The sequence below is a fragment of the Rana temporaria genome, chromosome 1 (genome assembly GCF_905171775.1).
Source record: "Rana temporaria chromosome 1, aRanTem1.1, whole genome shotgun sequence".
Classification (NCBI taxonomy): Eukaryota; Metazoa; Chordata; class Amphibia; order Anura; family Ranidae; genus Rana; species Rana temporaria.
In genome coordinates, this window is record NC_053489.1 from 6,639,534 (window position 1) to 6,666,476 (window position 26,943).

At 46.0% G+C, this 26,943-nt stretch overlaps 2 protein-coding genes across 4 annotated transcripts in view; one reads left to right on the top strand and one right to left on the bottom strand.

The window, feature by feature from the left end:
* The window catches only part of LOC120924279, a 70,477-nt gene extending 63,758 nt beyond the window's left edge, over positions 1 to 6,719 (bottom strand). Inside the window, exon 1 of one of the 3 annotated variants that reach the window (XM_040335156.1) lies at positions 5,240 to 6,719. In XM_040335156.1, the coding sequence (XP_040191090.1) occupies positions 5,240 to 6,317 (1,078 nt within the window). In that variant the 5' untranslated portion in view covers positions 6,318 to 6,719. The remainder of the gene's footprint in view (positions 1 to 5,239) is intronic. The other 2 variants (XM_040335149.1, XM_040335142.1) reach the window with 2 other exon arrangements.
* LOC120924009 overlaps positions 1 to 26,943 on the top strand; it is a 742,797-nt gene that overhangs the window by 287,239 nt on the left and 428,615 nt on the right. The gene's annotated exons all lie outside the window — the stretch shown is intronic.

A 26,943-nucleotide genomic window follows, 5' to 3' on the forward strand; every position in this document is an offset into this window, starting at 1 on the left:
CTTGCCTCTCTGTGCTGCGTCGGCGTAGCGTAAAGGATGGCAACCCATAAACATCAACAAGCCCAGAGACACAGGGGAAGCGCACGGCATCCTGGGAGAGGAGGGAGCTGACGTCAGGATCCTCTGTGAATAGGAAGGCAGATTTCGTGGGACCGCATAGCAACAGGCATTTTCAGGTCTAAGCTACAATATAAAGCAAACTTATATTTTTGATGGAAACTCCGCTTTAATCACCTTTGCACCCACATTGCCTCACAACCCACCATATACAGAAGGAGCTATCTCTGGCCCTGGAGGTTCTCATTAAACTGAAGGAAGCCCGGAGACCCTAGCCCGGATTCAGGTACGACTTGCGCATTATTTGCGGAGGCACAGGGCAACGATTTTGCCCTACGCCCCCGCAAATAATTTGCGCTGCCCTCGATTCACGGAGCAGTAGCTCCGTAAATTGCGAGGGCGCGCCGGCAAAATTGCCCGGCGTAAGCGCGCGCAATGTAAATGATCCCGCCGGGGGCGGGAATCATTTAAATTAGGCGCTCTCCCGCGCCGAGCGTACAGCGCATGCTCCGTCGGGAAACTTTCCCGACGTGCATTGCGGCAAATGACGTCGCAAGGATGTCATTTGCTTCAAAGTGAACGTGAATGGCGTCCAGCGCCATTCACGATTCACTTACGCAAACGATGTAAAATTCGAACGTCACAACGCGGGAATGCCGGGTATCCTATAGCATTGGCTGCGCCTGCTATTAGGATGTGTAACCTTACGCGAAACCCGACGTAACGTTGTGAATCGGCGTAAGTATGCAATTTGCATACTATACACAGATCACAATGGGAACGCCCCGTATCGGTCATCGCTAGAATGCAGCCTAAAATCTGCGTGGCATAAGAGCCTTATGCCACGCAGATTTTATGCTGCAGTCGGCGTAACAAGTTCTCTGAATCAGGAGAACTCGTTACGCCGGCGCAAGTCAGCAATTGCGCTGCGTAACTATGAGTGAGTGAGTGAGTGAGAAACTTATATAGCGCAACAAATGCGAACTTAATCGCCTCAAGGCGCTTGGCATCCAGAGTTGTATAGGTCTTTCAGAAGAGGTGGGTCTTCAGTTTTTTCCTAAAAACCCGATGGTTTTCTTCCAAGCGGATGGTCGTGGGTAGAGCATTCCAGAGCCGTGGTCCTTGGACCGAGAATCTACGTTCTCCCTTAGATTTGTAGTGAGATTTGGGGATTTGGAGAAGGTTTTGGTTCGTTGATCGGAGCACGCGCTTGGTGATGTAGGGTTTTATTTTCTCGCTTAAATATTGAGGAGCTTTTCCCTGTGTACATTTGTGGGTGAGGCAGAGCGTCTTGAATGTCACCCGGTCCTGTACGTGACATTAACTATGGTTATGCAGGCGCAATTGCTACCTGAATCTGGGCCCCTGCTACACACATTTGCACACATTTAAATCCAAACTCTGCATAGGAACCAATTAGTTTGCATTTTTTGGCCCAGATTCACAAAGCACTTACACCGACGTATAACAAGTTACGCCGACGTAAGTGCAAATGTGCGCCGGCGTATGTGTGCGCCAGACCCACAAACCAATATGCGCCTAAAAACCAGGCTACACCCCGCCGACGTATCTTGCACACGCCGGCGTAGGGTGGGCGCACATATGGGCTGGACGCATGTTGCCGCTCCCATTGATTAGCCTTTCAAACATGCAAATTAGGGAAATACGGCGATTCACGAACGTGCGCGTGCCCGGCGCATGCTACGCGAGATGCGCGTAAGTTGTACATCCGGCGTAAAGTTATTCCCCATAAAGGAGGTGCAACCCGGCAACAGACATGCTCAGGTCTGCACCAGGGAACACAAGGCGGCGTATTGTGCGTTGGACGTGTGTCTGGCTGGGCGTACGTTATGTTCACAGCGTACGCAGTGATCCGGCGTAGCTTAGGCAGTTGTGCCGGCGTGGTTGTGAGCAGGCGCATGGGGGTGCTGACTGTGCTTGCGTCCACGTCACGGCGCATGCGCAGTTTGTGATACGTACATGTCTGGCACTTGGTCCATCATTTACATGGGGTCACGCCTCATTTGCATGGGTTCACGCCCACTTCCACCTACGCCGGTGTACGCCTTCGAAACCCACGCCATGCTGGCACAGCGTTGGGAGCACCGGCTTGCTGAATGCAATGCTTGCCTCTCTGCGCTGCGTTGGCGTGGCGTACGGTGTTTGCTCTACAGCGGCGTTAATGTGCGCCCTGCTCTCTGTGAATCTGGGCCGATATTTTTTCAAAGATTAATTGAACAAGCTGAAGCTGGAAGCTGATTGGTTTCTATGCAGAGCTGCATCAGAGTTTGCACTCTCCAGTTTTAGTAAATACCACCAAAATGTCTTTAACCTTAGAGAACATTTGTCGGTTAAAAAAAAAAACACGTCCCATGTGTAGGTTAGTCTGTCCAGAGTGTTCTGGTGGGGGGGTTTCCCCCTGTCAGTACACAACAGCTCAGTGGGGGGGATCGCTGTACTTACTTAGCATAGAGAGTAGTGTACAGCAGCTCCGACCGGAACTGACAGTTTTTTTTCATCCACCTGCTGGGTGGAATGGAAAAAAACTCATAGTCAGGGCCGTATTTAATGTTGATTGGGCCCTGGGCAAAAAAATTCTTGGGGCCCCCCCCCCATGCAATTTTGCTCTCCACCTGCTCCGAGACATACAATAAATATCAGCTAGACTTAAAATCAGTTTACTGTATCAGATCAGGCAGCGATTGCGATTGGTTGCCAGAGGTGACAGCATATCATTACCACTTACTGACTGGTTGCTAGAGGTTACAGCATATCATCTCTTCGCTGCAGAGGGGCATTATATACATATGAATGCCGCCTTTGTTTACATATGAATGCTGCCGGCCTTGGCTATTTACATATGAATGACAGCTATTTACATATGAATGACAGTTATTTACATGTAAACACAGGGGGGCAAATTCAGGTACCTGCGCGCCTAGTTACGGCGGCGCAGCGTATCGTATTTAAGCTACGCCGACGCAACTTACACGAAAAAACATTATTTACGTTTCATTTTTGTTACTACTGACTAATTATATTTTGGATGGCATACACCCCAATCCCCTGGAAGAAGTCATCCTTGTGACGAAACGGCGTAGGGAGGAGCGACGTGCTGACGTCACCACGATCCACGCTGTCTACCCGGAAGAACGAGCAGACAGCAGAGCCGGCCGGCTATACGATTATCGATCGCACTTTTTAACCGTTTTACATGTGAGTGCAATATCTTTTTACATTAAAATATTTTAAACGATATCACACCATGTGAGTGTTTTTCTCCTTTGGGTAACATCTATGGAGAAAGTTGGTCTGACATAGAGGATTGGTGATACAGGAGAGAGAGTGGCAGTCTATCCAGGACCCATATTGACTCATGTTGTACATGCTTGAATTTATTCTTGCTCTGGTAAGCAGCTGATACATAAGTGGTGGTGGATTTGTCATCTGATTCACAAGATTTGTGCCTGGATATTTAGCTTCACTCATTCGGAGAACTTCCTGTCACTTCCTGCATTCCTCTGTGATACTTCATATATGGACTTTTGCACTAATTTACCTTTCAGTTTTGCACTGGGATTTTTGTGTACTTTATTACATAATTGAATATTTATGTTGATTGAACTTGCAGCGCAGCTTTTCTTTTTATACTGTATTTGTGTGTGTATCTTACATATAAGTTGCAGCAGCCTTTTATTATTTTTCATATTTATTATTTTTCTCACATATGTTTATAGTGTCATCACTATTTCACCCATAGACCTGCGCAGTATTTTCCTATTTTGTATAACCCCATTAACCTGCCTGGCGGTATTCCCGAGTCTGACTCGGGGTTAGATTTTCATGCTGCGAGCGGTAACCCCGAGTCAGACTCGGGCTCGCCTCGCTAGATCCACAGGCACTGTTTACTTACCTTGTCCCTGGATCCAGCGATGCCACCGCGCTGTGTGAGCGAGCGGGACCTCGCTCGATTCACACAGCGTCCTCCTGTGCCGCTGATCTCCGTTCCCTGCGACGTTACGACGCACGGGGACGGAGAACGGCGCCAAATTCAAAAAAGTAAACAAACACAATACACACAGTATACTGTAATCTTATAGATTACAGTACTGTATGTAAAAAATACACATCCCCCTTGTCCCTAGTGGTCTGCCCAGTGTCCTACATGTTCTTTTATATAATAAAAACGTTTCTTTCTCTCTGCAAACTGTAGATTGTCCATAGCAACCAAAAGTGTCCCTTTATGTCAAAAATGGTTTTAGATCAGCTAAAAAACAGCGATAATAAATTATAATCACTTGCAGAATTGTGCGATAGCGATTTGTGGGGAAATTCGTCATAAAAAAATAAAAAATAATGACAGCGACAATTCTGCAACTGAGCAAATTTCAGTGATTTTGATTTGATTACATTATTGAATATTTTTTATTATAATTATATTATTATTTGTTATTATTTATAATTATTTATTATATTATAATTTATAATTTTATTTTTAAAAAAATGTCATACCCGGGATGCCTACTAGAATCTTGTTTGGTCAGATTTAAGTGAGTTATTCCTAATGCCGCGTACACACCATTACTTTTTGTGATGAAAAAAAACGACACTTTCTGTGAAGTAAAAAATGACGTTTTTGAAACTTCAATTTTCAAAGACGAAGTTGCCTACACACCATCGTTTTTCTCACAATGATCTTGCAAAGTGAGGTTACGTTCCACCACGTTTTACCATTGAAGCTCGCTGCATATGTAGCTTCTGGGCATGCGTGGATGAAAAAACGTCTTAGAAAACGACGTTTTTGCTACACACGGTCAATTTCTGTGAAGTAAAAAGTGCACTTTTGAAAAACGACACATAAAATTGAAGCATGCTTCAATTTTTTTTGGTCGTTTTTTACAAGACATAAAATGACGTTTTCCCCCACACACGGTCAATTAAAGTGAAGTTTTTAAAAACGTCATTTTGTTTCATCACATAAAGTGATGGTGTGTACGCGGCATAAGAATTACAGGCCTACAATATAAAACGCCAAATTTCCTTGGAAATAATGGTACCGCTTTCAGCATGTTTTTTCTGAAAGAATCATACCGCCAGGGAGGTTAATGTGAACCCTGCCTCATAAATTCAAAGTATATTTGTTTGACATAGCTCTAAGATTATTAGGTTTGCAGGGTCTTACCTTTTGGGACGTCAGAACTCTTTGCATCACACTTCATTTTTTGGATAATATTCTTAGTGTCTTCTACTTTCAGTTGTTTATCCTTATCAAGCAAAGCTGAGTCAGTTATGTCACAGGCTTTCAGGCTCTTCAAAAGTTTATCTTTCTGGATATTCAGGCCATTATTATTAGATAAATGGAATGCAAACACCAGATGGTTCCACACACTTGGTATCTCATATTTTTTTATTTTTTGATGCATACAATAGCCTTTCTCTTTATAAAATTTACAGGGTGGGTGGCATGTATTCGGACCAGGATCCTTAGCAATCTTCACTTTGAGAGAAATCGAGGTGGATTCTGGACTCCAATACACTTTTTCATCCTTCAGGTAGATAAAACCATGCTGGACATTTGAGAGGTTCATGAACTGGTGGCTCTGGTCAGGGCTGTGCACTAATATATAATGCGTAATCTCCTGCTTGTACAGGTCAGTACCCAGAATCCTCAGCTGCGGCTTTTCACCCCCACAGTGCTGAGTCCGGTACAGAGACAGAAGATCAGATAACGGGAGGGAGAACTTGAAGTTGCCATACCGTGAAGCAGATTTATCAAATGCCGGAGAGTTGGCAAATTGAGATTTAATTTTTCTCTCAGATTTTTTAGCCATCCCAGATGGGAGAACTTTCTTGGCTTTCTCATATGACTCTTTGCGTGCCTCCCTAATGTCTTTTTGTGCAATGTCTGCACTCCAGAATAAGAGGTCTCTAAATTCAGGACGACTGGCTCGCATTTTTGCCTTAAAACGCTCCTCATCATAAATTCCATCCATAGAGGACTTGTCAGTGACGTGCTGTAGGCGACGGACCCCAAACTCTTGTTGAATGTGTTCAAATCTATGTGGTTCCATATATTTCAGGGTTTCCAACATTTTCTTCCCGCTTGTATTAAGTTCCGTGCTTTTTTTGGTCAAGCTGTTATAAACATCCGTGATAGATAAATGTCTCCCCTCTACAAAGTGGACTGGACTATTTTTTGAGCTGAAAGAGTTCCGAAGCTCCATGTTCTCGGGGTCATGTGAAGTCGATGGCACTGCCATAGTTACTACTTCTTTGCTGCGAACGTCTTCTCTCTTCTGTCTATGCAGGAGTTGGAGTTATGTGTATTGTGAAAGATTTTATATAGGCGTGTATTAACCACACCTAGAACTAAATCACAATGCAGAAACGCAAGTGAAAGTAATTCCAGGCTCTAGCTGCAAATGCAGACCTATGGTGGACCGTATTTGGAGACACCTGTTTTACAGTGTATATCATTTTACAGGGACTGAGTGGGTGTCAGAAATTAGGAGTTGGAGGAGTTATGTGTATTGTAAAAAGAATTTATACAGATGTACTAACCACACGTAGAGCTAGATCACAATGAAACAAGATTGAATATTCTATATCAGTGTAGCTGTAGTCTTTAACCTCTTCCAGTCTAATGAAAACCTTCAAGGCCAAACACAGCTGACATCCTTCCATATGTAGTGGGTTATGCGGCATAGTGGGTGCAAAGATGGTGAAAGTCATTGGTAAGGATGAGCCGAACACCAACAGGCAAAAAATGTGTTCGAACACACAAACCCTATTAACCTCTTGCGTGACATGGCAAAATGGGCTGTATGTAGAGCACACTGCCATTTTTCCCTGTGCTATTAAGCACAGAATCCGTCTTAATGAAATAATCCATAATTAAGCTAAATAGATTGACTCACCATTCATTCTCTGCCCATCCATTCAAGTCAAGAGACCTCACACCAGCTTGTTCTCAAGTCACCGTCATCACCATCATTGCCTTTCATGGCTCAGCACAGCTCATTTTATTCACCCAAACAGGAAGTGCTCACTGCACCAGTTAAACACCTCCCCCATGGGAGTGGTCATCACAGGATGTCCCCTTGACACAGCAAACACCATATAAGGACATCCCTTCTGACAGGAAGTTCCATAGAATACATGAATATAATATAATACAATGAATACAAATACATACAATGCTGGCTAAAGTCTTATGGGCGTGTCTGAGTCAGGGAGTGCCCCCCCCTGCCCCCAGAAACAATCATAAGCTCTTCTATTAATCGCTGATAGAATCCTTAATCTGCGCCATTCCATAGAATAATGCATATCCAGATTATACCCTTATTAAAGGCTATCTACAGGCGTACGCTACGAATCCCAAGCCATGCTGATCAGACAAGACCCAGATATGAACGCACATCTGTCCATAACCACTCGTGTGCTCGCGGAGTGAGTGCACCCCCTCCTCAACGATCCTCTGTGCTAAATACACAGAGGGCCCCTCGTCGGCAGACATATGCCCACGCCGCAAACATCACACTCCAACCTCAAGACATTTTCTACTACCCGACGAGATTCAACCAGCCTCAGACTGCCCCAGTCAGTTCTATTTAGAGCGGGCTGCGGAAGTACTAAGTCTGGGTGCCATTACAACAATACATATTAAATACATCTTAAAATTTCCACCACATGCGCCATAGCCGAAATATGGCTACAGCGCGGTTGAGTTATTCTGGGAGGACGTCTATGGATGCCCTCCCATGCTCGCGAAATTGTCCGTGCTCGCCGGGTTCACAGAACCCGGTGCAACACGGATCACGGTAAAGGGCCAATGATATCGGCCCTTTACCACGTGATCGCTCCGTCCAATGACGGAGCGATCACTTGTAAACAAACCGGCGTCATGTGATGACGCCGGTTTCCTCTCTCCCCTCTGTGTACCGATGGGTACATTGCGAGAGGGGAGAGAGCAGGTGGCAGCAGCGCTGTTCTGTGACAATTAAAGTCACAGAGACAGCCATCCCTGCCAATACCCTGCCCATACAGTGCCATCCCTGCCAATACCCTGCCCATACAGTGCCATCCCTGCCAATACCCTGCCCATACAGTGCCATCCCTGCCAATACCCTGCCCATACAGTGCCATCCTGCCAATACCCTGCCCATACTCTGCCATCCCTGCCCAGACTCTGCCATTCCCTGCCCACACTCCGCAATACCCTGAAATACTCCGCAATACCCCGCCATACTCCTATTACAAGGGATGTTTACATTCCTTGTAATAGAAATAAAAGTGATAAAAAAATGTTTTTGGGAGAAAAAAGTGTCAAAAGTAAAATAAACAGTACATTTTTTATTTTTTTTAAAAGCGCCCCTGTCCCCGTGTGCTCGCATGCAGAATCAAACGCATATGTAAGTCCCGCCCACATATGAAAACGGTGTTCAAACCACACATGTAAGGTATCACTGCAAACTTTAGAGCGAGAGCAATAATTCCAGCCCTAGACCTCCTCGGTAACTCAAAACATGTAACCAGTAAAAAAATTTAAATCAACCCCTATGGGGATTTTTAAGTAGCGAAGTTTGGCGCCATTCCACGAGCGTGTGCAATTTTGAAGTGTGACATGTTGGGTATCTATTTACTTGGCATATCTTCATCTTTCACATTATGCAAAAACTTTGGGCTAACTTTACCGTTTTTTTTTTTATGCACAAAACAGGTTTTTTTCCCCAAAAAACGCGGTAGGAAAATTGCTGTGCAAATACTGTGTGAGATAAAAAGTTGCAACAACCTCCATTGTATTCTCTAGGGTCTTTGCTAAAAAAACATATATAATGTTTGGGGGTTCTATGTAATTTTTTAGCAAATAAATGATGATTTTTCCATGTAGGAGAGAAATGTCTGCTATATGATGATGTGTATATATATATATATATATATATATATATATATATATATATATATATATATATATATATTAGGGTTGTCCCGATACCACTTTTTTAAGACCGAGTACGAGTACCGATACTTTTTTCAAGTACTCGCCGATACCGAATACCGATAATTTTTTTTAATCTCATGTGACAGCGGCACATGTGTCAGTATTTTATTTTTTTATCTTTAACAATTTGTTTTAAATTTTTTACCAATTTTTTTTTTCTTACAATTTTTATTTATTTATAATGCTCTCTTTTTTTTAAGGGGGGGGGGGGGGTGGACCGTGTCAGTGTGTTTTTTCTTTTATTTTTTTATTATTTTCTACAATAATATTTTGTATTCTTTTTTTTTAGTATTTTTTTTTTTTCTCAGCTCTGTTGGGGGGCTTTGGTGAGATATCAGGGGTCTTAACAGACCTCTGACATCTCCCCTTTGAGACAGAGAAAGGGACTAGGGACACAGATTCCCCAGTCCCTTTCTCAGCAGCCTCAGCTGCGCTGAAAATGAATGCAGAGAAGACCTTCTCTTCATTCATAAACTGAAACATTGTAATCACAGTTTACAATGTTTCAGTTATGTGAATGTCCATTCGGAGCAGTAAGGAGCCGGATTTACCGGCCCCTATCCCGCTCTCCATCCTGACAGTTCCAGGGGGTGGAGGAGGAGCACGGAAGGGGAGAGAAACACGGCGGGATACACGGAGGAATACACGGCCGGATACACGGAGGGATACACGGAGGAATCTACAGCGGGATACACGGAGGAATATACAGCGGGATACATGAAGGGATACACGGAGGAATACACGGAGGGATACACGGAGGAATACACGGCGGAATACACAAAGGGAGAGAGAAACACGGTGGGGGACACGGAGGGATACACGGAGGAATATACAGCGGGATACACAGAGGAATACACGGCGGGATACACGGAGGAATACACGGCGGGATACACAGAGAAATACACGGAGGGATACACAGAGGAATACACGGCGGGCTACACGGAGGAATACACGGAGGGATACACAGAGGAATACACGGCGGGATACACGGAGGAATACACGGCGGAATACACAAAGGGAGAGATAAACACGGCGGGGGACACGGAGGGATACACAGAGGAATATACAGCGGGATACACGGAGGAATACACGGCGGGATACATGGAGGAATACACGGAGGAATACACGGCGGGATACACAGAGAAATACACGGAGGGATACACAGAGGAATACACGGCGGGATACACAGAGAAATACACGGAGGGATACACAGAGGAATACACGGCGGGATACACGGAGGAATACACAGAGAAATACACGGAGGGATACACAGAGGAATACACGGCGGGATACACGGAGGAATACACGGAGGGATACACAGAGGAATACACGGCGGGATACACGGAGGAATACACGGTGGAATACACAAAGGGAGAGAGAAACACGGCGGGGGACACGGAGGGATACACGGAGGGATACACTGAGGAATATACAGCGGGATACACGGAGGAATACATGGCGGGATACATGGAGGGATACACGGAGGAATACACGGAGGAATACATGGCGTGTGTGGGGGAGTTACAAGCACCGATCACTGCTGATTATAAAGCAGCTGAAAGCCATGCACGGGGGGAAAGGAGAGAGAGAAGAGGAACTTGTAACTTCCCCATGAACTGATCACCGCTGACAGTACAAATATCGGGTACAAATGCTTGGTATACTAGTATCGGTATCGGGACAACCCTAATATATATATATATATATATACACACTATAAATTCCTAACCTGCTCATTTTGCACTTCCTTCTTCCTCCACAATACTCAGCCAGCTTTGCGCTTCTCTCTCTGATTCTCTGAGTTGGTGAATCAGAAAGTGAGAATTCAGTCACAGATCGCCAGTGAGGTGCTGAGATCGCACCTTCATACACTGGCCGTTTCTGTGACAGTCAGTTACAGATTCTCACTGTGGTGAGATAATCATTGGAGAACATGTTCTCAGCTGATTACCTCAGCTTCATAAACTGTGTATGACCTGAGATCAGCAGTGAGACTCGGAAACGCCGCTGATCTCAGTTTCATACAGGACACCTATATATGTTTTTTTAGCAGACTTTTTATCTCGCACAGTATTTGCGCAATCTTTTTTCAAACGCCTTTTTTTATTTGGGGAAAAAAAACAGTTTCATGAATTAAAAAATAACAAAACAGTAAAGTTAGCCAATTTTTTTGTATAATGTGAAAGATGATGTTACACCGAGTAAATAGATACCTAACATGTCACGCTTTAAAATTGCGCACACTCATGGAATGGCGCCAAACTTCAATACTTAAAAATCTCCATAGGCGAAGCTTAATTTTTTTTACAGGTTACCAGTTTAGAGTTACAGAGGAGGTCTAGTGCTTGAATTGTTGCACACGCTCTAACGCACGTGGCAATACCTCACATATGTGGTTTGAACAGCGTTTACATATGTGGGCGGGACTTGCGTGTGTATTCACTTCTGAGTGCGAGCTACCGGGGACAGGGGCGTTTTAACCGCTTTAGGACCGCCCACGGTCTATATACGTCGGCCGAATGGCACGGATAGGCATAATCACTTACCTGTACATGGCCCTTTAAATGCCTGCCGTGTGGTCGCAAGCGCGCTGCCGGCTGCACGTTCGCGACCCTGCCACCTTCCCGTGAGTCGGACCGCGGGTCCTGTGGACTCGATCGCCGCGGGGATCCCTGCGATCGTCTCACGGAGGTATAGAGCGGGGAGATGCTTGTGTAAACAAGCATCTCCTTGCTCTGCCTAGTGACAATGACACTGATCTTGGCTCAGTGTACTGGGAGCGGAGATCAGTTTCATGTGACACAGAGCCCATCCCCCCTACAGTAAGAAACACAATGCAGGGAACACTTAACCCTTACAGCGCCAACTAGTGGTTAACCCCTTCACTGCCAGTGTCAATTTCACAGTAAACAGTGCATTTTTATAGCACTTTTCGCTCTGAAAATTACAATGGTCCCAAAAATGTGTCAAAAAGTGTCCGATGTGTCCGCCATAATGTCGCAGTCACAAAAAAAGTTGCTGATCGCCGCCATTACTAGTAAAAAAAACTGTATAAAATTGCCATAAAACTATCCCCTACTTTGTAAACGCTATAACTTTTGCGCAAAACAAACAACAAACGCTTTTTGTGATTTTTTACCACAAATATGTAGAAGAATACGTATCGACCTAAACTGAGGAAAAAATATGTTTTTATATTTTTTGGGGATATTTATTACAGCAAAAAGTAAAAAAACGCAGAGGTAATCAAATACCACCAAAAGAAAGCTCTATTAGTGGAAAAGAAAGGACGTCAGTTTTGTTTGGGAGCCACGTCGCACGACCGCGCAATTGTCAGTTAAAGCGATGCAGTGCCGAATCGCAAAAAGTGGCCAGGTCCTTAACCACCCAAATGGTCCGGGGCTGAAGTGGTTAAATATAAAAAAAAAAAAAAATTGCACTTTTTTTCGTTTTTTTTTTTAATCACTTTTATTCCTATTACAAGGAATGTAAACATCCCTTGTAATAGGAATAGTGTGTGACAGGTCCTCTTTATGGAGAGAGGCGGGGTCAATAAGACCCCGCCTCTCTCCTCCAGATGGAAGAGCATGACATTGTGAAAAAAAAATTCACCGATCACATGCCGACATCCGCGATTGCGGCTTTGTTTACTTCCAGGTATCCGGGCGTGATGTCATAACGTCGCGCCCGGGCCTCCGACGGTCATAGAGATGACTCATGACCATCTGGTCACCAGTCATCTCTATGCTTCCCATCCGGTGCCGGACAAATGTTTCTCCAGGTCCCAGATGGCACGGGAGAGCCCGGAGAAGCACCGGATGGCAGCGGGAGGGGGAGCACATCACCTTCTGTCACCTGTATGTGATGTGGGCCCCAGGCAGAGCATTGTGCACTCGTACTGTGGTACTAGTCCTGACTCCTGGTGAGGTGATACTAAAATCTGGGGGCCACAGGTCACCCTATCACCACTCTAGGTCTGCCCCTCTTATGTGGTCGGGGGCTCTCCAAGGGGATTGGTGAAGAGTTATGGGTGACGGCATCACGGGTCAGGTAGAGGGCCCCTTAGCAAATTTTGCTTAGGGCCCCAGGGAGGTCAGGATCGGCACTGCCTATAAGAACGATCAAGAGGTGGGACCGCCGCTATGATAATTCTGATGGTGCACAGAATCACCGGCTGAAAATAGTGATATCTGAATGATGCCTGTAGCTGCCCCATCGTTCAGATATCCCCACTGGAAGTCCAGGACTTTATATGACTGTGGATCTGCGATCTTTGCTGGTACACACACTAGAGATGTGGCTGGAATCTTGTTGGAGCTTTCACCGCAGTATTAGTCAGAAAAAAATAAAAAAGCAAGGCCATAATATAATACAGTTTTATTTAAAACAAATAGTGTAAAAACATTAGCCAAATGACCGCTTACTTTAATAAGTGCCTTTTCCTCTGCGTCTGTCATCAGGTAGACATACGTGGTGACAGACGTCTTTTACCTTCAGTGCCGATGAAAAACAACTTATTAACCACTTCCCGACCGCCGCATGTAAATGTACGTCCACAGAATGGAACGTACAGGCAAATGGGCGTACATGTACGTCCTTGCCTTCTAGCGGGTGGGGGGTCCGATCGGGACCCCCCCCCCCCCCGCTACATGCTGCTGTCGGATTCCCGCGGGGAGCGATCCGGGACGACGGCGCGGCTATTCGCTTATAGCCGTTCCGTCGCGATCGCTCCCCGGAGCTGAAGAACGGGGAGAGCCGTATGTAAACACGGCTTCCCCATGCTTCACTGTGGCGGCTGCATCGATCGAGTGATCCCTTTTATAGGGAGACTCGATCGATGACGTCAGTCCTACAGCCACACCCCCCTACAGTTGTAAACACACACTATGTGAACACTAAATGTTACAGCGCCCCCTGTGGTTAACTCCCAAACTGCAACTGTAATTTTCACAATAAACAATGCAATTTAAATGCGTTTTTTGCTGTGAAAATGACAATGGTCCCAAAAATGTGTCAAAATTGTCCGAAGTGTCCGCCATAATGTCGCAGTCACGAAAAAAATCGCTGATCGCCGCCATTAGTAGAAAAAAGAAAATTAATAAAAATGCAATAAAACTGTCCCCTATTTTGTAAACGCTATAAATTTTGCGCAAACCAATCGATAAACGCCTATTGCGATTTTTTTTACCAAAAATAGGTAGAAGAATACGTATCGGCCTAAACTGAGGAAAAAAATGTTTTATATATGTTTTTTGGGGGATATTTATTATAGCAAAAAATAAAAAAAATATAGAATTTTTTTCAAAATTGTCGCTCTATTTATGTTTATAGCGCAAAAAATAAAAACCGCAGAGGTGATCAAATACCACCAAAAGAAAGCTCTATTTGTGGGGAAAAAAGGACGCCAATTTTGTTTGGGAGCCACGTCGCACGACCGCGCAATTGTCTGTTAAAGCGACGCAGTGCCGAATCGCAAAACCTGGCCTGGGCATTTAGCTGCCTAAAGGTCCGGGGCTTAAGTGGTTAAAGTCTTCCTTCAATGCGCTGCCCAGGGCCCTCTGGATGAAAAGATGGGCCCCCCACCGCTGCACCAATCATGCTCAATAACAACCCTGGACTTATCATTCATGTGTTCAGGGTGGGTCAGAGCACAGTGGGGCCCTCCCCTGGGCCCGTGAACACCCTGCACACATGGATAATAAGCCACTGCCCTTGGGCACTATTCCTTCCACTGACACAAATGATGGGACACTATTCCTCCACAAACATGCAGAACAAGTCTTTCCACTGAGAGCAATGATGGGACAATATTCCTCCCATCAATACCAATGAGGCTGAACTTTTCATCCCAGTGACACCAAAGATGGGGCACTTCTCCTCCACAGACAACATCAACTATTCCTTCCACTGAAGGCAATGATGGGGCACTGATACCAATAAGGCTGTAATTTTCCTCCCAGTGATACAAAAGATGGGGCACTATTCCTCCCACTGACACCAACGATAGGGTACTATTGCTTCCACTAATGACAACAATGGGGTGCTATTCATCCCAATGACACCGAAGATAGTGCTTTCTTTCTCCTCACACTGGCCACCATGTCTGGGGAATTGTGTACTTCCACCAATTCTGGGATATTTTCTACTTCCATTGGCCCCCCTCAAGTCTGAAGAACAGTAAGCTGGCCCCTTGGAAAGTTTGTAGACCCCTGTTGAAGATCTTTTTTGTTTGCATACACCCCAGTCATTAGCCTGAACCCTGCCTTGTATAATGAGAGTATATTCATGCTTAACATAATTTAAAGATTACTATGTTTGCAGGGTATTACCGTCTGAGGCTGGAGAACTTCTGTTTCTTTCTTGGCTCTCAGGCTTCATTTATTTGATATGATTCCTTGCCAATTGTATATCAAAACATTCATTCCCATTGAGCAAAGGTGACTCAGCTATTTTACAGGCTTTCAGGCTCTTTAAAAGTTGCGTTTTCTGAATCTTCAGGACACGATTATCAGGAAGATGGAATGCAAATACCAGATGGTTCCACACAGACTTTATATTTTTGATTAAAACACATTCACAGCCAGGTTTAAAATGAGTACAGGGTTTCTGGGACGGGAGAATCTTCAGAAATCTTCACTTTGAGAGAAATTGTGGTGGATTCTGGTCTCCAATACACTTTTTTATCCCTCAGGTGGACAAAGTGAAGCCCAGAGCCATCCTTGGTGGGCATCACTGGGAGCTTCGTGAACCGGTGGCTCTGGTCAGGGCTGTGCACTAATATATAATGCGTAATCTCTTGTTTGTACAGATCAGTACCCAGAATCCTCAGCTGGGGTTCTTCACCCCTACAATGCTGATCTCTATACCATTTCAGAAGATCAGATAACTGGAAGGAGAACTTGAAGTTGCCATACCGTGAAGCAGATTTGTTAAAAGCTGGAGAGTTGGCAAATTGAGCGTTAATTTTTTTTTCAAATGTATCAAAAATCGATTTTGGGAGCACTTGCTTTGCATCCTCGCATGCCTTTTTACGTGCTGCCGTAATATCTTTCTGTGCGATGTCTGCACTCCAGAATGAGAAGTCTTTATATCCAGAACGAAAGTCTGATATAATTATCTTGAAACGCTCCTCATCATAAATTCCATCCATAGAGGACCTGTCAGTGACGTGCTGTAGACGACGGACCTCAAACTCTTGTTGAATGTGCTTGAAACAATGGGGTTCTAATTTTTTAAGGGTTTCTAGCATGTTCTTTCCATTTTCATGAAGTCCTGAGACTATTTTGGTCAAGCATTCTTGAACATCCTGGATGGATAAATGTCTCCCCTCTGCAAAGTAACCTTCACTTCTTTTTGAGCTAAAAAAAGCTCTGAAGCTCCACGTTCCTGACGTCTCCTGAAGTCGATGGCACTGCCATAGTTGCTATTTCTCTGCTGCGAACGTCTTCTCTCGTCTAGCTGTTATGTGTACTGTGAAAGATTTTATACAGGTGTACTAACCACACCTAGAACTAAAACACAAAGCAGAAACGCAAGTGAAAGTAAGATTGAATATTTTATGTCGGGGATCTCCATCCAATCTCTTATATTGTAATACAATATACGTCATATATTGTGCAAATATTTGTGTTTCATGAATCAACGAACAATAAATTAATAGTTACGTTTTGCTAGGATCCTTTTAGGAATTGGCATGATATGATTCACAATAAAAGAGAAAGAACTTGTCTACATGGAAGTTCAGTGCCACTCTTACACCAGGGTCCCCATCAGAGTCCCTCTTACACCAGGGTCCCCATCAGAGTCCCTCTTACACCAGGGTCCCCATCAGAGCCCTTCTTACACCAGGGTCCCCATCAGAGTCCCTCTTACACCAGGGTCCCCATCAGAGCCCTTCTTACACCAGGGTCCCCATCAGAGCCCTTCTTACACCAGGGTCCCCATCAGAGCCCTTCTTACACCAGGGTCCCCATTAGAGCCCTTCTTACACCAGGGTCCCCATCAGAGCCCTTCTTACACCAGGGTCCCCATCAGAGCCCTTCTTACACCAGGGTCCCCATGAGAGCCCTTCTTACACCAGGGTCCCCATCAGAGTCCCCCTGACACCAGGGTCCCCATCAGAGCCCTTCTTACACCAGGGTCCCCATCAGAGCCCCTCTTACACCAGGGTCCCCATCAGAGCCCTTCATACACCAGGGTCCCCATCAGAGCCCTTCTTACATCAGGGTCCCCATCAGAGCCCTTCATACATCAGGGTCCCCATCAGAGCCCTTCATACACCAGGGTCCCCATCAGAGCCCTTCTTACATCAGGGTCCCCATCAGAGCCCTTCTTACACCAGGGTCCCCATCAGAGCCCCCCTTACACCAGGGTCCCCATCAGAGCCCCTCTTACACCAGGGTCCCCATCAGAGCCCCCCTTACACCAGGGTCCCCATCAGAGCCCCCCTTACACCAGGTCCCCATCAGAGCCCCCCTTACACCGGGGTCCCTATTAGAGCCCCTCTTACACCAGGGTCCCCATCAGAGCCCCTTTTACACTAGGGTCCCCATCAGAGCCCCTCTTACATCAGGTCTCCATCAGAGCCCCCCTTACACCAGGGTCCCCATCAGAGCCCCCCTTACACCAGGGTCCTTATCAAAGCCACCCTTACATCAGGGTCCCCATAAGAGCCTCCCTTACATCAGGGTCCCCATCAGAGCCCCCCTTACATCAGGGTCCCCATCAGAGCCCCCCTTATATCAGGGTCCCCATCAGAGCCCCCCTTATATCAGGGTCCCCATCAGAGCCCCCCTTATATCAGAGTCTGCTTTAGGCATCCCCCTTACATCAGAGTTCCAACCATACATCAAGATCTCCATCAGGGTCCCCATCAACCAAAAACTTGTAAACTCTACAAATCAATGGCGGGTGCTGTAGCTGTTCCCATGGAACCACTCATCAGTTACATACAATTAGAAGGAAAGGGGGGAACCTCGCGCCAATTTTTTTTATATAAGTGAGTAAATATATAAGTGCATAACTAAAAAACCTGCTATCCCCAACATTCCAGTGCATGGAACCAAGGTAGAAAAAAATATATAAAAAATGTATTGATGGGAGCGCTAATAGGAATAATTAATTTAATTGTGTAAAACAATAATAATATATGCAACAAAAATATTAAATATGAAAAATGTATAACACCAGCCTGCCTATAAACTAAAATAATGCACACGTGATAAGAAATCAGTGATATCCATCCACTAAATCAAAAAATGGAAGAAAACAGATAAAATAATGTCCACAGTGAATGTGCCAAGTATTGCAACTTTAAACATTATAAAAATAAACATGTGCTAAATCCAGAATAAAACAGGGCTATGACAGTCCTGATATATCAACACAAACAAGTCCTTGTGAGTTCTGTGAATCAATTTCCAGAAGTGACAACTTGCTATGTTCACCTTCACCAAAATTGGAAACCAAAACACCCAAATCGTGCTCAGAATAAGGATGGCAGCTTACCAGAAAAAAATTGACTCTTTTAGTTAAAAAAGTAGTCAGTAGCGCTTGTAGCAAACCAGTTTCTGGCATACGTGGAGATGATGCATGTGGAAAGAAACCCTGCCTTACCATGGGCTCCGATCAAGATATGTGGAAATGAAGATAAAAACGCCAATTGTCACCACTGTGCCCTTCAATTGTTGCCACTGTGCCCATTGATGTCACTGTGCCCTTTAATTGTCGCCACTGTGCCAAATTGCCGCCACTGTGCCCATTCATGCCGCTGTGCCAATTGTTCCCACTGTGCCCATTGTCCCCCCACTGTGCCAAATTGTCGCCACTGTGCCCATTCATGCCACTGTGCCGAGGATAAATTGTCGCCACTGTGCCCATTCATGCCGCTGTGCCAATTGTCCCCACTGTGCCAAATTGTCGCCACTGTGCCCATTCATGCCGCTGTGCCAATTGTTCCCACTGTGCCCATTGTCCCCCCACTGTGCCAAATTGTCGCCACTGTGTCCATTCATGCCGCTGTGCCGAGGATAAATTGTCGCCACTGTGCCCATTCATGCTGCTGTGCCAATTGTCCCCACTGAGCCCATTGTCCCCCCACTGTGCCAAATTGTCGCCACTGTGCCCATTCATGCCGCTGTGCCGAGGATAAGCATTCGGAAGCCGACTACAGCCTGAGGGCTGTACTCGGAAAGCCTATCAGAGCCGCTGGCCCTGATAGGCACTTCCGTACAGCCAACCAGCTGCCGTTATTCAGGTGGCCGGCGCTCTAGGTCCGGCCATCTGAATTAGACCAGCGGCAGCGGCGACAATAACATTGATGCATGCAATGCAATGAATCTATGTTATTAGTCAGTGGCAGTGCGGAGCCAGAGGGGGCGGCGCTCCAGCGCCCTCTATGGACGAACCGCCACTGCTCCCTGTACAGATTATTATTTACTACATTTTTCCAGTGTGCTATAGAGGGAGCTTCTAATTTTTTCCAATGGGCCCACCTGTGTTCTCCTACCTACCGAGACAATATCTTTCCCTACCAGTCCTAGCAGGCATATCTCCGCCTCCTGTTCTACAACTATTGATGTCACCATAGCAATTATTCTCAAAACCTTCCTCCAGAACTCCACTATCTTTGGGCATGACTAGAATATATGCATAACATTTCCTGGAATATCTGCACATCTCCAACAGTTCTGGGGATGTAATGGAGAAATCTTATATAGCTTATATGGTGTATAGTGGCTCCTGTGTATTATTTTAAATTGTATTAATTTATCTCGGAGTGATATCAATATCTGAAGTGGGAACCTCCATACTTCCTCCCAATACTCTTCCACCAAACTTGGAATATCCACTTAGTTTACTTATATCTGGAGATGTGGTCTTTAATAGATACGTATATAAAGTTGAAGTTGACTTCTTTTCGCTTCTTACCATTTGCTCCATACCCAATTCCATTAGTTGTGGAATCCCACCAGGGAACCGGGCTGACAAGGCATGGGTAATTTGCATTTGTAGTCAGAGTCTTCGAGTAAGAAATGCGATAACTCTAACAACCGAGGCCTGAGGTGTGCCTTGGCCTAGCTGGTCGGTATGCCTGAGAAGAGGGCATACACTAAATGTAAGAAAAAGTACAAAGAGTAATAGTATGTATGCTGGGGGAAGCGGGTGGGTGGGAACCCTGAAAAAGGCGCCAACACCGTACCCGACAGGGGAGGAGGATTATATACTGAGCAGACTCCTCCCCCTTCGGCCAGCCTTTATACTTGTAGTCAGAGTCTTCGAGTAAGAAATGCGATAGCCCTAACAACCAAGGCCTGAGGTGTGCCTTGGCCTAGCTGGTCAGTATGCCTGAGAAAAGACACATATTTAGGTGAAGAAGGGTAGATAAAAATCCGTCCAGTGGAGTAGCGCGCCTGGAAGGCAACAGTATACGTATCCGGTAAGTATCCGCTATGACAGGAGAAACCCACCGACCCATGACTTGTGATAGAAGGAACCCCCTATAGAACCTGCGAATCCGCTCAGAACTCAATGACCCATGAAAGATAGTTCGAGCCTGATGCCTGAGACAACCCCGCCATGAGAATGAACTGCTTGTGCCAAGAGGATGCATGGGGGAAATGGAGCAAGGGCCAAGCGGATCGAAATCCTTCAACCGGACACCAGTGAAGTGGCTCTGTGAAAATCCTCCAACCCCTGGCCTACCCATGCTGATATAGGGAAGTGAGAGGGTAAGTTGCAAAAAGGACAACTGGAAGGAGACTAAAGTGCCAGATACCTGGAGAAGGCGGATAAGGCCAATGTACTAGGTAATAGCATCATGACACATGGAAACCAAGCCAGACTCACAGAACATTGGTCCCACCTAATAATGCTCAGGCCGTGCTACTGCCTGTAACCTAAACCACCGAGTCTGAATCTTGACTGCACCAAATCCTTCCCCATCAACAGCACGGCTGATGGAAGTGAATGCAATGAAAGGTTGACATCGGTGTGGAAACAGCAGCCAAAAATCACAAATGATATTGGAACTTGCCATTAGGCACCCTGGTGGCCCGACCCCCCCACCTTGCAAATGACGGTAAGGAACCAGACCAAGCACCCCTGGAAAACCCCTGCCTCCAGTGCTTGATTGGCGATGAAGCATGACTGTTTTCTAAGCCAAGATACTTCAAACAAACCTGACGAACTAGTGATGCGGCCCGCGTGCAGGCCTGGAACCAAGCTCAGGAACATAAACCAGCAAACATGACAACAGACCACCAGACATGAAAACAACAACACCCCTCTGCACCTACCTAAGTACAAGAACATGAGCAGAAACGTCAAGACCACTGCGCGTGAATGAACCTCAAGACAGCGCCCACCATGGTGTGAGTGGTGTGACGGTATGCGAGGTGCGATACATGATCATAGGTACATTTCACCTCGCATACGGTCTATTATGAGAGACTGAACCGGAATCGGCCCAGGTTTTACAGCCTCTGGGCCTGGCTAGGGTTCCGGTCCGGATGTTTGGGTCCACTGGAGTCCACAATCAGCTGGACTTTAACAGACCAGGAAGAGAGCACAACAGGGTTCTGGCTTTGAGACTCAGGAAGGGACCTGAGTGAGGGGAGCGCTGAATGTTGGACTAAAGAAAGGTTTGCTTTACAGCATGTTTTGTGGGTGACGGGGACCAGCCCTGCACTGTATAGAGAGGAGACTATTTGTTTAGTTAGTGCCGGACGGCAAGGATTTAATTTATTGTTTCCTTTATTTTTAACCTGCAAACCTTTTAAATAAAACCTGGCATCCGCCAGACTTAAAAAGAAAGTGCCTGCCTGTGGACTATCATTCAGAAAAGGTGATCCCCACGAGCTAATCTCCCACAGTGGTAAATGAGCCCGATTAACCTGCAGCACAGACACAGGCAATTAAACTGAACACTCAGGGCTAGTGTACCCACGGAGCGTGGTGGGTGGTCGTATAGATGTAAGAATGAACGTGCAATGTATGACGTATGAAGGAAATAGTAGTACTCTTGCGCTATCTGTACTGGACACCGGGGGGCACTGCTGCAATCACCTTAAAGTCTGCCTTACACAGAAAAAAATTCAAATTCTTCACATTCTCCTGCTCTACAGGATTGAGTCTGAAAGAGTGACTCCTCCCCAGGGCAAGAACTAGCTCCAGTAGTAATCGGCGTACGGATCCCAGCAGTGGGACGTACGGCTCCTGGAGCTAGACAGGCAGGGCTTCCACCCCCAGCCTTCAGCTCCAGCCCAGCACCCGGTCTACCCCCCTGCCACGACTGTCTGCTCTCCAACTTTTCTCTGCAGACTCATCACTTGGCTTCCCCCCGGCCTACCTGACGTCCCCTGGCTCCCTCCTTCATCCTCCTCTCCAGGGAGCCAACAGGTAAGCCTGTTCTCAGGGCCAGCTACTGGGATCGTGGGCGGCCGTCCTTTTCAGGACAAGCCGCCGCAGCTACCCACTCAGCACGGCTCTCCCCCTGCTCCTCACCCCCTCTGCTATATCCCCACATAGCCATCCATCACCAGGAATACTCCCCTGTCGCAACCGCCGCCGCTTTCAGCGTTCTCCGGACATCCGCGCCGGCCTATGGAGAGCCGCGGCAGCCGCGATCTAGGAAAGACCGCGGCTTCAATTGCGGCCTAGCGGCGCACCGCTTCCAACGCCCGATAAGCTCAGCCAAATTACCCAGAAACACCCCCCCCCCCACCCCAGGAGGTTACCTGTGCCCCCCGGCCATCGATCCAATCCTCCACAGTAGCAGCAATCCACCAAAACAGGCAGCCCCCAGCCTGGTTCCTGCAGCCTGGTCAGTGACCATCTTGCTACACTCAGCAACAAGGATTCCCCTCAGGCCCACTCCCCCCCCCCCTTCTCAATACAATCAGCACTTGATCCAGGGCCTTGTCCGATCGCCTCTCGGGGGGTCAGGAAGGAATTTTTTTCCCTGCCGTAGCAGATTGCCGTAGCTCGGCCAGGGTTTTTTTGCCTTCCTCTGGACCAAGCTAGGAGGGAGGATTAGTCAATCTCCCCTCCATCACCCGTAAAAACTACCCCTCCACCCCCCCCCCCCAGGGTGTTTGGCGACCATGGTTAATCTGCAATATTCGGCGGAAACCATTCGGGGTCTGAGGCGTTTTGCCGCAATACTACCAGCCATCACCAAAAAAGCACTAAGAATTGAGCGACTACTTAGACGATCAACTGTCAAGAATGTCAGCCATTCACCCAAGCCTAAGCACATATTATGTGCTTTGATCAACACAAGATCGGCAGTAAAACACCGACTAGAAATCCACGATCTCATTTTGCAATACGACTTAGACTGTCTATTCATTACAGAGAGCTGGCTCACAGCCGACTGTAACACCATTCTTGGAGAACTGGTGCCAGAAAATTATCGTATCATAACCGAAAACAGAATAGGGCAAAGAGGAGGAGGCCTGGCGGTGATCCACAGGAATCACCTGGCGATCACAAAACCAGTCCTTCAAAACCCCCTTCCATTCATGGAAACCCTTACTTTGCAACTGCAAACCAATCCCCAGGAAACCGTCCGCATCCTACTCTGCTACAGGCCACCTGGCCCAAAATCGCAGCTTCTCCCATCATTGACGGAGTTTATCGCCACTTACACCCTTAATAGCAAACACTTTTTGCTGCTCGGGGATTTCAACCTTTGGGCCAACTCCTCACAAGACCCCGTTGCCGATGCCTGTATTGACCACCTGGAAGGATTAGGGCTACAGCAACTAGTATGTGGGCCCACGCATGCTTCAGGTCACACGCTCGATCTTATTTTCAGACAAGATCTGGAGATAAACATTTTGGAAAATGAACCGTTGCCATGGACAGACCACCATGCAATCAAATTCATAATTTCCAAAATCCCCCCCTTAACAAAAACATCAAAACCAGTGACAACACACTGGACTAGATGTCAGAAGAAGCTCCATTCTGAACTCTTCAAAACCACATTAAGGGAAAAAACAAAAACAATTCAATCTCATCAAACGGCCTCAGAAACACTGAACGCCATAAACACAGCCCTAGTACAGTCAGCCGACTTAATAGCGCCGAAGCGTAAAACCTGCATCCGGAAAAACACCTCTAGCTGGTTTAACAACCAGCTATCGTTACTGAAGCAAGAGCGCAGAATGGCGGAAGCCGCCTGGAAAAGAAGCGCCTCAGAAGAAAATCTCATCATCTATAAGGTAATAACAAGAAAATACCATAAAGAAATTTTTAAAGCCAAGAAAAATAACTTTTCCAAGGCTATCAACAGCGCCCTAAACCGCCCCCGCGAACTCTTCAAGCTGGTCACTCAGACCATGAATCCCGTCTGTCTTGAAGCCCCCAATTCAGACACCCAGGAGTTCTGCAATGAATTGTCGGATTACTTCATTAATAAAATTGAGGGAATCCGGGAAAGCATTTAACCAAACAATACCCCCCTCAACCCCCCCCGTAATTATTTACTTAATACCCACAGAAATTCACCACAATTAGGAAAATTCACTCTAGAACCGATTACCATCGACGACACTAAAAATATCATCGGAACTTTGCGAAATAGCACAGCACCAAATGATATTATTCCAACCAAACTGCTGAAGGAATGTGCCGATATACTGGCACCCCCTATCACGCAGCTTATCAACCAATCCTTCAAGGAAGGTATAGTGCCCTCCCAATTGAAGGAGGGCATAATTCAACCCATCTTGAAGAAACCCACCCTAGACCCCAAGGACCCACTTCATCGCCGTCCCATAACAGGCCTAAACGTCCTCTCCAAGGTAATGGAGAAAGTAGTGGTACTAAAGCTGCAACAGCATCTAGATACCCACAATCTACTTGATCCATTTCAATCGTGTTTCCGCCCCGGACACGGTACGGAAACAGCACTGCTCAAAATATGGGACAACGCTCTAGAGGCCGCAGACGAAGGAGAATCTTGTCTCCTGATTCTACTGGACCTGAGCGATGCCTTCGACACTGTAGACCACAAACTTTTACTGACTCGGTTAGCTGACGTAGCCAAAGTCGCAGAAGGTGACTTGCCTTGGTTCTCCTCTTTTTTGGAAAACCGGTCACAAACAGTGAAATTAGGATCTTTCCCTTCTGAGAAACGCACGGTACTGTACAGAGTCCCTCAAGGATCACCTCTGTCGCCAGTGCTGTTTAACATCTATCTTCGTCCTCTTTTCGAAATCATTAGCAGCCAAAAACTGCTTTATCACTCCTATGCAGACGACACGCAACTGTATTTCCGCATTTGCAACAAAAAGGATCACCATCTCAATCTAGAGACATGCCTCTCTTTGATAGAGGACTGGATGACAAAGAGTTATCTTAAACTCAACAGAGCAAAAACAGAACTTCTTCTGTTTCACGCCAAGCGTATGAATCAATCTGCAACAACCTGGATACCCCCACCCATTCTGGGCAAAATCATCTCCCCTAGCGCCAAAGTCAAAAGTCTCGGGGTCATCTTCGACTCCCACATGACAATGGACGCACAAATAGGGTCAGTAGTCAGCGGATCTCACCATCTGTTGCGCCTACTACGCAAACTCACCCCTTTTATTCCCAAAGAAGACATAGCAGTCGTGGTGGGAGCAATTGTAAACTCCAGATTGGACTATGCAAACGCCCTTTACCTCGGGCTCCCAAAGTACCAAGTCGCCCGCCTGCAAGTCGTTCAAAATACGGCCGCCAGACTAGTGACTGGGAAAAAACCCTGGGAATCAATCTCACCTTCACTGAGAGCCCTTCATTGGTTGCCAGTTAAAGACAGAATTGTCTTTAAAGCTATCTGTCTAACGCATAGATGTATCCATGGGAATGCTCCCCATTATCTGTGCGAAAAAATAAAAGCTCACAACTCCAATCGCATTCTGCGATCCACCAACCAAAATCTGCTCCAAATACCAAAAGCCAAATACAAGTCCAAAGGAGAAAGAAGATTCGCTGTCCAGGGTCCCAGACTATGGAACGCTTTACCAACCAGCATTCGGTTGGAGGAAAATCACTTAGCTTTCAGGAGAAAGATCAAAACGCATCTCTTTTGATATCAAAGGAGACAGGAACAACAAGCGCCCAGAGGCGATTTAGTTCGCATGTGCCGCGCTATATAAGTTTTTCATTCATTCATTCATTCAAATATGGAAAGTGATGGTGAAGCGCTGTGAACTAATAATAGAAGGGGGATCTCAATACCTAACAAGTAGGTAACCCTAAAGTGAAATACATAAATAAATAAATAAATAGATACTAGGTGACTATTACAGGGAAAGAAAGGTGAATAAACAACATATAATGTGAACATAAAGTGACACGAATGTACCAGGCTGGATAAGCCAGAGACACAGTAGTGAAGGTGCACAGATGTGAACCAAACAGTAGCTTACACAAACTAAAATAACTGTGTACAGAAACAATGTATAACAGAAATACGTGAAAAATGGTCTATTTAAAAAAGTGACATCCCAGAAGACAGTCCGGTGTGGCACGAATGTACCAGGCTTGATAAACCAGAGACACAGTAGTGAAGGTGCACGGATGTGAACCAAACAGCAGCTTACACAAACTAAAATAACTGTGTACAAAAACAATGTATAACAAAAATGCGTGAAAAAAAGTATATTTAAAATAGTGACGTCCCAGAAGACAGTCCAGTGTAAAAGTAGGCAAACTTTGGTGCGCACACCTCTTGTGGTACTAGATGCTCACCTCAGAGCCATAGCACGGATGGCTCAAAGTACCAAACAATGTCTCCCTAGGGGGTGCAGTCACACGGATTGAGGTTGAGATGAAGGGGGCTCCTCATCAAATATTCATACAAACATGGAAGCAAAAATAAATGGATAATA